The 14172-nt window shown below is 46.4% G+C and overlaps 1 protein-coding gene across 1 annotated transcript in view; it reads left to right on the top strand.

The window, feature by feature from the left end:
• The window catches only part of LOC147224827 (neural-cadherin), a 104651-nt gene extending 91191 nt beyond the window's left edge, over positions 1 to 13460 (top strand). The window contains exons 31-33 of the mRNA XM_086163585.1: positions 773 to 1023; positions 8557 to 8711; positions 12371 to 13460. Of these exons, the coding sequence (XP_086019711.1) occupies positions 773 to 1023; positions 8557 to 8711; positions 12371 to 12940 (976 nt within the window). The 3' untranslated portion in view covers positions 12941 to 13460. The remainder of the gene's footprint in view (positions 1 to 772; positions 1024 to 8556; positions 8712 to 12370) is intronic.
• The last annotated feature ends 712 nt before the right edge of the window (positions 13461 to 14172 follow it).

Genomic DNA, 14172 nt, shown 5'->3' with positions numbered 1-14172 from the left:
GATTTCTCATTTGCGTAGATACAGGTGTTGATTTGGACATGACGCTCCAGGTTTGCCGAAATAAATCCAAGAAAGGGGTGGCTGATGTGAAGAACCGTCTATTTTCGGTTGCAGCGTCAGAACAGGAGCCCAGCTGGTCATCTACAAGAGAAATTTGTGGAAAATTCAAACTCTGCCGATGTCGATGTGACATAACCCCCCAGGTTTGTCGCAAAATGACGAAAAAGGGCAGTAGTTTAACTCCCCAGATGTTTGAATGAGTGAATGAATGGTGGTATTTCTCCTTATGATGTGTCAATGAATGAATGAATGGTTGTATGTATATAATACATGTGAATTAGCCTGTGAATAGTTATATGTCTGTACATGTTGTCCTGTAATGGACTGATCCAGGATGAACCGGGCCTCTCGCCCCATTACAGCTGGATGGCTCCAGATTCAGATTCAGATTCAGATCAATGAACGAATTAATGAATGAATGAATGAATATAGGGGGAACTGAAGTCTCAGCTCTGTGGGTCTTTTTTTCTTTCCCTTTTTCAGCCATTTACAGTCCATTCAGCTCAGGTATTGATCCACGAAAATCCCCCGGCAGCCCACCTTCCTTCGATGAGCGTAGATTCGAAGCAGACCTGAGCGTGGCTCCGGAGGGATTTCTTTCTTTTTTTTACAGGATAAGCTCATATTTCATAAAAATAGAAGTCAAAGAGTGTTTTTCTTTTACCAGACAGCTGCCTACTGCCTCCCGTCACCTTTCCCCTCATCTCCACAGGTGCCCCGCAGGTCACATGAGCAAGGAAAGCCCCGCGGGCAAAGCATGCGTCTACACGCTGTGCGCGAGCCGGCCCTGCCGCCACGGCACCTGCGTGCCTCACTCCCCGTCCCGTTACTCGTGCCACTGCAGCGAGGGCTACCGGGGCCGGCACTGCGAGGTCACTCTCGCCATGTTCCACAACGAGGACAACAACACCCTCAGCCTCAGCTCCATGTTCGCCATCAGCATCTGTGTCATGGCCTTCTTAGGTAGCTATGTCGACTACGTCCTCTTCTACCTTTGGTGACCCGTCGGCGTCACACTTCGTCAAGTCTCATCATGTCCTCGTCTTCCTCCGTCATATTTCATGTACTTCATCCGTCTTGTATTTTTCATTGTCCTCATCACGTCCTGATGTAACTTTTGTATTATATCTGGATTTATTTGCAAAGTGCACTGTTTTATTCATCTCATGTTCCTGGTTGTTTCCCAGACATACACTTGATCACACACACACATACACACACAATATCTGCCCGCGGTATTGATCTGCGTCCGTGCCAAGACCTGATTTTCCCATTAGAGGGTGTGGGAGATATGAACCAAATATCTGCATCGGCATGTGAACCGGGGATAGGAAACACTGTACATCTTAATTTGTGATTTGCAGGGAAGCAGTTAGACTCCCCCGAGAGTTGGACGGTTTCTTTATGTGTTTTTCTATATTTCTCATCTCCTCCGCACCCCCACGCCCCCTCCGATGTTACGCTCTGACTTCAGAAGTCAATTTTACACTCAGCCTTACTTTTTATCTGTTCTACTTCTTTTATTTCTCCCATCCATCAATTTCTTTCCCCTGGTATGATTATCTTTTTGTCTTTCCTTCATTATTGTGCCACATTTTGCACTTAAGGGAGGTAATTTTCACGCTGAGGCGGGATGAGTCCACCTTATTGGTCGTTCTCGGGCAACGTCAATTCACCGATGACTACTGAGTGACTCATGGGCTTCAGCTTGTGCTTTCTGATTCACTGCTCTTTACATTTGAGATGGAATTTCATACCATTGACAGTGGATCACGCTTCTGCCTCATGGCGAGACGGTCCCCGGTCCGATTCAAACAGGGGAGCCTTTCCGCGTGAAGTTTCCATGTTTTCCATGTGTGCTCGGATATCCTCGGTTCTGCGGTTCCACAATCCAAAAAACCTGCTGTAGGTTCATTGGAGATCTTAAATTGCTTAAACAAGTGAACCAGAGGGTGAATGGTTGTGTGTCTATCAATGTAGCCAGCACTTCCACAACCCTGAGTGCAGAATAAGCGGCATAGAATGAATGAATGAATGAGTTTGAAATATACAAGTGCTGGGATTTATTAAAAAAATTAAAAATAGAATAAAATGAAATAAAAATAAAATAAAATAAAATAAAATAAAATAAAATAAAATAAAATAAAATAAAATGAAATAAAATAAAATAAAATAAAATAAAATAAAATAAATTAAATTAAATTAAATCGAATTAAATTAAATTAAATTAAATTAAATTAAGCGCAGTGGTGCAGTGGTTAGCACTTCGGCCTCACGGCAGGAAGGACTCTGGTTGGATTCTGACAAGGGGACCTTTCTGTGTGGAGTTTGCATGTTTTCCCCGTGTCTGCATGTGTGTCCTCTAGGTTCATCTGGTTTTCTCCCACAGTCCAAAAACATGCAGCAGGTTAATTGGAAAAAAATTGTGAAAATTGGTCCAAATGAGTGAGTGAGTGAGCCAATAGTTGTTTGTCGATATATGTGGCCCTGCAATAGACTGGCGACCAGTCCAAGGTGTACCTCACCGTCCGATGACATCCCCCGTGACCCTGAGTGCAGGATAAGCAGCAAACGATGGATGGATGGATGGATGGATGGATGGATGGATGGATGGATGGATGGATGGATGGATGGATGGATGGATGAAAATAAAAGAAAACAAAATTGAGGGATTAAGGCTGATGAGCAGCTCAGCAATGTACCACTCATTGAAGCATTGGTTTGGTGTCCAACCATTTTCTCATGTGATGTCAATAAAGTACACTTTAGTACGTGTAGGCATGTTAACCTGTGAATAATGCATGTATTACCGTCCGGGAGAGAAAATTTACTCATCACATCATAATTTATTCATGAGCAGGTTCTTTCACTTGCAGAGCTTTAACTCTTCATTCCACACATTTTGGTTTTATTTTTTTGTTCGTTTTGTTTTTTAAACCCTATCATTGCATCAAAAAAGGCTATCCCTGCACTGGGATACCAGTGGCTGCCCAGTGTTTATCCTGAAGACCGGACTATTTCATTCATGTCGTGGGTCCGATGGTCTGACGTCACATTTAAGCAGGCCATGTGGCATCCACCTGCCGCTGCTTACAAGGGATTGACCCAAGTTTTCTACCATGCTAACCTTTGGATATTCAAATTCTCCAGTCACAAAATAGCTACAATTAGTTACCTACCTCCTGCACAGCGTTTTCCCATCAATCTGCGTGCGCCGGCTTATTTGTGCCTGGGAAGGCGACACTGTAATTTTCCAATTCGACATCATTTTAGTGTCAGTCAGTGTAGACTGCAGAGACGGCATTGACGATGGCGTGTTGAAGTGTGCTTTCTTTCAGGAGATGCTAATGGAAACTGGTCCCTCATTCCCAACCGCATCACATGTAATAATGATGTTACAGCACATGCAAATGAATAATCGTGTCATTTTATGCACAGTAGGATTAGAGTAGAGGCTTCACTCGAGCCGCCGAACTCCGCGCTTTAGCCCCTTCTGTCTGCAAAACAACCCTGATGGCTTATGTGATATATTTCAAAATGCTACGTGAAAAAATAAATATCCTCACGACAGGTCCCTTGGAGGAGAGTAGATAAATCAAAATAGAGTCTTCATGAGAATTTTGAAAAAAGAGAAAAGGCCAGCAAGGTGACAGTGACACTTATCCGTGCCGTAAACACTGTCTGCACAATGGATGGATCAGCGCAACACTTGTCGCAGACAGAATCTGAGACTGAAACGCATCGAGAGTAAAGCAGGCTTTGGATGGCACGTCAGCCATGAAAATCATGTTAGCAACAGTATCCGAGCACAAGTGAAAAGTTGAGAGTGGGGGCGGCTGCGTGTTTGGGTCGGGGCAAGCGTGCTTTATGCTCTCTGGAGATCGAGCAAGCCTCCATCTGCAATCCTTTATTTTGTCTGCTCACTTCATCTTCAATAAATCGCTGGGTCCGTCTCTAACATAAGGCTATGAGGAGGAGAAAAAAAATCTGATTAACATTTATGAAAGGCGAGGTAGTAATAAAAATCCATCAAGGTAAGAAAGTCTTCCTTCCTCTCGTGTGTTATCACTCGAACCCGGTATGGAGCGGCCTCTTCTTCACCCCTCATCATGCAACGTTTGCCGCCCTGGCTCCGAGCCATCCCTAGCAAATGCTGAAAAAAAGAAATCAATATTACCCGCTTATTACATATCTAGCGCGCGAACGCTGCGTTACTGGTCGTCTTGGCCGTCTTACAGAGTCATGACTCAGTCGTGTCGGCACTTTACCTATGATGGCGGAGACGGTATTAAATGGTGTGTCGCATCGGGGCATAGAGGAAGTCTCTTTACCAGTCATCTTACTTTTATATTGTTCGCTCCGGAGCTTCCTCTGTTATTCTTCCGGGTTTATAATAATGCGACGAAAACTCATGAATTGGAGTTTTTTTTCGCTGAATTGATTCATAAGTGGCACTAAAATCTCCAAATGGTGTGGACTCCACTGAGCGATCAGAGGCACAAAGTAACTGCCATGTAATTTCTCTCACAGCGTCAGGACATTTAAGAACTTCAGCTCTGTTTAACTTAAAGTGATTTTTATATTTGAAAAGTTATGGAAGTAACTTGCGGCGATCAATCATTTAGCGACCGAAATCTGGCAGATTTGAGTCTTGACCTTTCCATGACTGGAGACAGGATGGTTGTGTTTGGTTGTTCCTGTCGTCCGCACAGGTTCTCACGAACTCAGCATCTGCACGTTAGAATGAGCTGTTGAAGAATAAAAATGGCAACAACCTGAGCTGTATCCTCTCAGGAAAGCATCTGACTTAAAGTCACTTTTTTTTAACTAGATATTATACAATAATAGCAGTGTTATGGTTAGCCTCTGCCTCACAGCAAGAAGGTCCCTGGTTATATCCTGAGAGTTTGCATGTTCTCCACATGCGTGACTTTCCTCCAGGTTCTCCGGTTTCCTCCCACAGCTCAAAAACATGCAGTAGGTTCTTTGGAGACCCTGAATTGCTTGAATTTTTGAAGGAGAGGGTGAATAGTTATGTGTCTCTATATGTGACCCTGTGATTGACAGGTCCAGAGCGAACCCCACCTTTCGCCCAATGACAGCAGGGATTGGCTCCAGCAACCCCATGACCTTGACTACAGAATATCGATACCATGAATAAATGAATGAATGTCCATCCATCCATTTTTTTCCGCTTATCCTGCACTCACATTTGCAAGGGTGCTGTAACCCGCCCCAGCCATCATCGGTCGAGAGGTCGCCAGTCAATCACATATAGAGACACACAACCATTCACTCTGTCATTTACTGCACTTGTCCGGGCAATTTTCCAATATTCCAATGAACCTTCTGCGTGTTTTTGGACTGTGGAAGGAAAACCAGAGAACCCAGAGGAAACTCACGCAAACACTTGGAGAAGATATACACTCTGCAAAGAAAGGCCCCCTGTGGGAATCCAACCAGGGTCCTGCCCAGGAGGAAGAAGCATTAACCATTGCACCACCTGTGTCGCCCAGTGGATGCAAAAAAACAATATTAAATGCATATATATATATGTTGTAATTCTTAATTAGACAGTGAGAATTCAAACATACTTTTTAGAAATTCTGCATCTGAGGTTGTGCATCGTAATGCCATGTAAAGTGACAAAAATGCCAAAAAAAAAAAGAAAACTGGACAGGATAAAAGAAAGTGGCGTTCAGCAACTCAAGTTCATTGAGATAATCATCTATAAATAGCGTAAAACTAATAGTGCTGTTTAGCAGCTAATGGATTTATTGACTAATTATTCGAGCTCCGGGGGCCGAGCCGGCCGAGGGAGATCCATCCCCGTGAACACTCTAATGAAACCGCATGCTTGATGGCGTCATAAACCCCACCATATCGAGCGCGATCAAAATCGCAAACTAGCTGCAGAGCACATCTGCTACCAACCTTTTTAAATATGCATGACCCCTCCCCCCCCCCCAACCCAATGCACGACGCTTAAAAAACAAGACAAACTGTCGCTACCATTCTCAGTCAAGTTAATTTCAGAGAGCTCGGCTGCGGGAAGCGGAGCTCCGCCGGTCCGTGTAGAGATAGGAGAACCGACGCGGGCAAGCAACTCACACTCAGTGGCCTCTGAAGGGCCACAACACACTTTATGAGTCTCTCTGTCAGAGAGAGGCTTATAAAACGCTCCAGCAATTCAATACAGCAACCCCTCCGCCTCTATGTGTGATCGGACACCCCCCTCCCCGCCGTTGGGCCAGTGTGGGGGGACATCGCTTATTGTCCCGGCTCCGGAGCCGGTCTTCAATATTTGATCATGAATTCAACGACGACAACCGGGCGCAAAGGAGAGCTGGAGGATGGAGGGCCGGAGATGCGTTTGCACGCCAAGTACAAGCTTTTCACCCAAACGATGATCGCCGGCTGCTAGGCAATATTTTTGAACAGAAAGCTAGATTTTCTAACATTTATCACATTCTCAAATCTCTTTTTTTTTGTGTGTGTATATATATATATATATGTGTGTGTGTGTGTGTGTATAGCTTTTACCTCATAAGTCATAATCTTATTGCTGGGATCAAAAAAAGGGTGTAGTGAACAGCTGGTAATAAAATGTTCGATGATGACCCCCACCCACCTCCTTCGTACCCATAGGAACCACTTGCATCAACATGCGCATTAAAACGCCGGCTGCTAGCTTGGTGCTAAATTAAAGGGAACCCCCCCATTCTGGCTCGACGCGCATTAAAAGTTAAAATCGGTCATCCATTATTGAGCTTCACACCGGTCGTAGTGGACGGACCGGCGTACGAGATCGCCGGCTGCTGTCAACGTGATCTCTGACGAGGCCTCATTAGTTCGCCGTCGGGACTGATATTGCATTTTTGGGGGGAGTGGAAAACCCACGCCACCTCATGTGGGGTCCTCCTCTTCCCCGCTAATAAATCATTTTCCGAAGCCTCCCTCATCTCTCACCTGTCTCATTTCCTTCTTCTTCCTCTGTCGTTTTTTCCCTAATCGTCCATCTGATGTTTCATCCCGTCCTGACGCTTGTTTCTTCTCATTAGCCTCGGGTCGGGGCGCCGGTGAAAAAAAGGATTAAGTGTTTTGATGAAGCCGTTGCGGTTGTTTTTTCTCCGCGCTCATCCATAATGCACGGAGCGGTCCGGGCTAACATCATAATACGCTGCTAACGGTTGGGGGGCCGCAGAGGCCGCGGCTTTATGGATTGATGAACAGCTGCCATGTTTGTTGTCCACCTTGTGCGGTATTGATTGCACTGGAATGCGGCTGCACGCAACTACACGTGCCCGACGGTATTTGTGTGCACGTCTTTGACGGCTTCGCTCGTGGTCAAGGGAGTATTTCTCGGCCCGGGCTCGGTTCTCGCAGGCGCCGGCCATCATTACGATTCCGGCGTTACCAGCGAGGTTCTGCCGGGAGCGCCAAACACATGGGCAAGCCTAGACGCAGGGTTGGGAGGTTTTTTTTTTATCGATGTGAGCAACATAGAAAGCATCTAAGGTTGAGAAGAAGTTCCAGGCAGGGAATAAATGCTGATTTTAATGAGGACGGCATTTTCCTTTTGTAAGACATTTGATCTTGTTTTTTTTACAGCGTCTTTGTTTACAAATTCCTGGCGGTTTCCGCGACCCCCGCGGGGACTCCCTCTACGTTAATCTTCCATCGGAATACTTTAAAAAACTACCTGGCATTTTTCCTCCTGACAGTTTCCACCGAAACCCATATTTAGCCGGTGCTCCGGTTGAAATAACGCCTAATAATTGTTGGAGGGGAAACCAAATAAAATGGCAGAGGAAAAAGGAAAAAAGAGAGAGGTTTAAAAAGGAGCATCAAAGTAGTAAATGTGAAAAAAACAGATTATGAGGAACGGGGGGGGGGGAAAGGGTAATAGGTGGCAGAGAAAAAAATATTGGTGGAGATTAATTGACTTGAAAGGTCAGTCCCGACGTGTTGTATAATTTAGCGCACAATAGCTGTGATTGATGTGCGCGCTTCAGGACCTTTTCCCACCCGGCTCCTCGCGCTCCGCCCGGCCGCCGAGGCTTTGAGTTTAAGCTGGGAGGAGTACGAGGTTCAGCTAATGGGTTTCCAAGGAACCGCGGCGCTTGATAAGACGGGCGGCATCAAAGCAGAGAGGTGGAAGGGCGGAGGCTCCGCTCCTGACGACACATCCACCGCAACCGGCGGGCCTCTCTGTGCACCGCTAGATGTTATCTGAATGAATTACCTGTTAATACAAAAGCAAGCGGGGTGTTATAACGGCTGTATAACGGCATGATAACATATTTATCCAGCTCCAGAAGGGGATTTCACTAGACTTTGTGTTTTGAGAGTTGTTTTTCGGCTCCTGTTGTATATTTCATCTACAGCCGACGAAAGCAGCCTGTGTGTGTGTGTTGTAAATAATCTCATTTTAACTGTGCAAGGGGGCTCCTGTTGAGTTAACCTGCTCTTTGGCACCCCCCCCCCCCCCCCCAGTGTTGATGCTGGGCTTGTTTCTGTACTCCTGCTGGAGGAGGCACAAGGGCTTAAAAGAAGGCGTGTACCACGTGTCGGCGCACCACGGCGAGTGGGAGGACATCCGAGAAAATGTGCTCAACTACGACGAGGAGGGCGGAGGGGAGCAGGATCAGGTATGTGAGATGCAAAAAGAAAAACAACACAACACACACACACCACCCACACACACACATATACACACACTGGTGTTCAATGTGCCAAATTGAAGAATTTGCAGGTTCCTCTCCCCTTTTTTGCACTGTGGCTTAATGAAAGGGGCAGAAAAAGTCAAGAGTTCTTGACTGGCTTTACACAAACATTCAGTCAGCTGGCAAACACACACAGATGAACTCACAGAGACACCAGTGTGAGACTGACATATATATGTTATATATATATAAAAGAGGTTTGATCAGTTCCCAGCGTGCCCTGTTTGTGATATCAGACAACAAGAGCGGCCCCCGGGGGCATGCCTTCTGCTTGCCATGACCCCAAAACCGATGCAGCCTCAAGTTAATTTAAGAATTGTGTACATGGCAACAACAACCAAGTCAATCCATCTTTGTATTCTGTCAGTGCTGCTGTCTCCCTCCCAGCACCGCGACAGCATCGTCTCTTTTATTTTTGCTATCGCTGTCACAGGTCATAGTCGACAAAATGACTCCAATGACACGTCGGGGGGCGACGTGGTTCAGGAGGTAGAGCAATTGTCTTTGGAATTGAACATTCCTTGCTTGATTCCCGGTGTTGTTGAGCAAGACACTGAACCCCTAACTGCTTTCCTGGTGCTGATTGATGGCAGCCTACTGCTCGTGGTTCATCCATGATGGGTTAATTGCAGAAAACAAATTTCCCCACAAGAAATTGATAAATTATGAATAATCATTATTATTATTTGCACCTCGTCCTCTTTCATTTCTGCGCCGCCATGGAGACAGCTGTAAGGCCTGGGTGAGAACTAGGTGCAGGTGCGATGCGATTCAAGAAACAGGTTGTTAGCGTAGCAGCTTGCTAATGTGTTGAAGACTTATCAGGCTTTTACCCGTGCATACCATCAGTCGAAACATGTTCGTTTTTTTATCTGCCTCCAAGCAATATTGAGCATTTGAGCAGGGACTCGGCTCTGCTGCCCCGGGGAACCGGGTTTAGAAAGTCCCCGAAAGGGCTTGGACTGAAAAACCCAGAATCTAACTTGGATTTAAAGCTCCAACATTGATTTTATAACACTAAGATCCAGTCAAGGTGGCACGGTGGGGAAGCGGTTGGCGCTTCCACCTCATAGCAAGACGGTTTCTTGTTCGATTCCAGGAAGTTACATTTCTGTGTAGAATTTGCACGTTCTCCCCATGTCTCGTGGGTTTTCTCCAGTTTTCTCCACAGCCCAAATACAATAGTAGGTTCATTGGAGACCCCAAATTGCCCAGACTGTGAATGGTTGTATATCTCTATATGATGTGTGGATGAGAAAGGCTTTTATGGCTCTGTGACCCTTGAGTGAGAGTGAATGGTTGTCCATCCATCCATCCACTTTCTACCACTTATCCTGCACTCAGGGTCGCAGAAACATGAAACCCATCCCAGCCGCCATTGGGCGATCACACAAATACCGCCAGTCGATCCAAGGCCATATCTAGAGACATCCAACCATTCACTCTCTCATTCATATGCCTGGGCGGTTTTACGATTTACATTCTGCACTTAACCTTCTTTTTCGATTGCGGGAGGAAACCAGAGAACCCGGACATGCAAACACATGTTTGAGAAGCAACCCCTGTGGGAATCAGACCGGGGTCCTTCTTGCTGTGAGGTGAATTCAATGGCCATTGCACAGCCCATGAATGGTTGTATGTATATATTTAGATATAAGCTGAGATAGGCTGCAGCTCCCTGTGACCCTGAGTGAAGGATTAGCAATATGAATGATCAAATCAATGAATTAATCATAGTACTGGTATAAATCATGGACGGGGATGAATTTATATTTTCCCGATGACATACAATGTAATTCAACCCGAATATGAGTTTCATACTTTTTTTATCGTTTTCCGTTTGCTAAAATGATGAATACCTCACCTGGAACAACAGACAAACGTGTCTGTAATTCAATAGTATGTTCAAAGATATTGTCTTGTCCTCTACGCTTTTTAAACACACGCAGCGTTTACGTTTTCACAAGATGACAGATGAAACTCTACATTCAATAATTCACAGCTGGCTGCTCCTGTTAGTTTTTTTTTTCCTTTCCCTCACATTGTTTTCTTTCAGCGCCTCAGCCGACTACATTCCTTTTTAACACCGGCCCGCCACGACGGCAAGAATTTGTAATCAGAATCTGTATTTTTCAATTCATTTAGTCTTGCGGTTTGTCTCACTAACTGGCTTTTTATTTACTTTTGGAATTGCATCGAATATCCTACGCACATAAACACACCCCTGAAATCACAGAGCCCACCAGCGTAACAAATCCCAATGCAAACCCTGTGTGTGTGTGTGTGTGTGTAAACGTGTGTGTGTATACTTACTGTATTTATACCGTGGGGGCAGCTTGGTTGGTAGAGCTCCCAAAGTGTCCTTTGGCAAGGCATTGATGCCCATCCAGTTTCTATGAATGTGCGTGAATGGGTGAATTATCCAGTTTATAGCACTTTGTATGGTGCATGGTGCTTTGTATGTGGGGGCCGCTTACTTCCTGTATATCACATGTGTCAAACTCAAGGTCCGTGGGCCAGATGTGGCCCGCCACGTCATTTTATATGGCCGGTGAGAACCTCTGAAAAGGTTTGATTGTCTTAAAATAAATAAGTCAAATGCGTGCCCTGAACATAAACTACATTTCCCACAAATCATGCCGATCATGTTACCCGTGAAGTGACGGCATCCCGCCATTAGATCGTTATGTACCGCATCAGATTTTCAACAAGTGGAACTGAGAAAAACAAATGATCCAAAATGTCCAGGAAGAGAAAAGTTGATGCAGATAGGAAGGCTGTTTCAAGAAAACTAGGAAGGCGAATACATGTTTGTGCTTCAAGGAGGAAAAAAAACGGTGTGTCTTTTGTGTCGGTCTTCAAGGAGTACAATCTACGTCCAAACACAGAGCTAAGAATGCCAAAGTTAGCCTTCCAAACAACAAATTGTTCAAGAATTGGAAGCCAAAGTACGATGGCAGCAGAATGTGCTCACCAAAAGCGGCATCCAAAAACACTGCAGCGATGAAAGCGAGCTTTGTAACAGAGCAACAAATTTTGTGGCCCTTTGAGGTCAACCATGATGCTGATGTGGCCACTCGCTGAAAATGAGATTGACACCCCTGCTGTATATGTTCAGAGGAGGGTCAGAGGAGGTTTGGGGAGCGGGGCAGAAAGTGAACCGGCAAATACTAGAAGACAACAGGTGTTTTTTTCAACCATGGATTCCCAAAAACTGAGTCAGTAAAGTCAGTGAAATGGAGCAAGTGCAGAGCGGTGGCTGTGGATGGAGGCAGGGGCCGCGCCGTCAGCTAAGAAACAACGGGGGCGTCCCTCCTCCAAGAGCTGGATCTTCTTCTCAGCCCGAGGAAAACCGTTCATTCGCTGGCAGAGACGCTAGCTGTTCTCCACTGCTCCCAGCACGAATGGGCATCATGAGGGGGCGTTGTTTTTCATTTGCTTTTAAATTCCTAAAAAGATTACACGTGGGAGGAGGAGGAGGAGGGAGGGAAGGAGGGGAAGAGGCATCGACCCCCACTGTATTTCTCTCCCTGATTTCTCTTTTTCTTGTTTTTCTCCACCTGATTGGGTTTTTTTCATGGTAGAACGCCTTCAATATGGTGGAGCTGCAGCGCTCCCTCCAGCCCAGCCCGGCGCAGTCGCTCCGCTACAGCTACCCCCAGAGCATCACCTCCTACCCGCACGCCAAGCTCCCACAGGAGGACGCCAACACCAAGGGGCTGTCCCACGAGAACGGCAGCGCCGTCATAGCCCTACGTCTGGCCATCCCCCCCTCGGAGTCGCAGACCCTCCCTTCGCCGCTGACCTTCCGCCGTTCCCAGAGAACCCTCTCCTTCTCTAGCCAGGACTTGGCCCGTTACCTGTGCGAGGTGATCAGAGACTCGGAGCACCCGGAAGTGCTCGGCACGACCACCACGCCGCGCCGCCTCTCCAAGAGGGAGCGGGGTCTGGCGGCGGTACGCTCCCTCGGCTCCCTCAGCTCACCCCCGGGGGCGGAGGCGAGGGCCCGCGGCCACCAGGGCACGCAGGCTGACAGGTTCAGAACCCTCCGGGCCGTGGTGGGCGATTGGAGGGGGGACCCCAAGACCCCTGAGGCTCAGAGGGACAGAGGGAAGGAGGGCAGGGGGCAGATACACGGAGGCAAGAGCAGCTGAGAGGAAGTCCACGGACGGAGGCAAAAAGAAACAAAAAAACTAATCCGAGGGCGGCAGTCGGAAATCCGCGGGGAGGCAATTAAATGTGAAATACCCCGAGGCTCGGGGGCAGGGGGCCGGGTCGGGGGTCTATGTGAAGTCCACTGTTAATGTATCGATCAATCTTTGAACATCGGAGTCCTTTGATATGAAATGATCAGATGTGATGTATATTGTTTACTTCGCTTTGCACTGTACAGTATTTACTCCACACACACGCACACACAAACACACACACACACACACACACACTCGGAAGCTCCCAATGTCAAAACTATTTATGTCATTAAACCCATGAGAGGATCGTGGGCCAAACACAGCGGCCAATGGATTTTCTTTTTTTTCTCCCTACGAGGGGAATCGTTTCTGCTGTTAATGACTCATGAAAATGTTAATGTGATGAAAAAAAGAAAAAAAACATTTGGTTTGATTTGTATTATCTGCCTTCCTTTTAAATAAATGAATATCTTTGATAATATTACCAGCTTGATCTTGTTCGCCTGCCTTTTCTTTATTTATTTTCTTTGATTGGATTTTTTTTTTTTTTTCTCATTCCCAATCAAAACCCACATCGGAACCAAAAAGACGAGGGAGATGAAGATCCTCCTTCCACGCACCCAAGGAGAGTAAACGCCTGTTCACGTTGCGTAACCGGACGGTCCAATTTGGGTGGAGGGGGTCAGATCTCGAAATCCATCCTTCGTGTCCAGAGACTGTAGCCTGCTGTTCAGGTCTGGAGACGCTCCTTGCAGGATCTTAAAAAAAAAAAAGGGGGTGTCTTGGGGGCGTCCCAACATGCTGACCTGCACCACCTCATGATTGTCCTGCATTACTCAAGTTAAACAGCTGTAGCATCTGGGCGGGAGGGTGGCGGTGGCTGGCGATGCTCTGAATAGGGCTAAGGCAGAAAAGGCGTGTCTATTTTTTAAATGATAATTTCTTTCGAAAGGGACGGGATGACGTGTTTTGACGCCTGTGCCCCTGCATCCCGACGTGATATGCGTCTCAGCCATGCGTTCATCACCGGGTGCGTTTAAACGAGCGAACGCTGCCATCTATCTGCAGACTAGTAGAACTACTGCCTGAGTTTTGTTTGTTTTTTTCCACCGGCTGATGATGAAGATGTTGATCTACGGGGAAATGCTTGGGAGAGCAGAGCAAAGATGATTCTATTCATTTAGATTTTAAAAGAT

Source organism: Fistularia commersonii, chromosome 17 (genome assembly GCF_037954325.1).
Source record: "Fistularia commersonii isolate RoL2024-O1a breed Wild chromosome 17, RoL_Fcom_v1.0, whole genome shotgun sequence".
NCBI lineage: Eukaryota > Metazoa > Chordata > Actinopteri > Syngnathiformes > Fistulariidae > Fistularia > Fistularia commersonii.
This window is presented reverse-complemented; position numbering and strand designations above follow the sequence as displayed.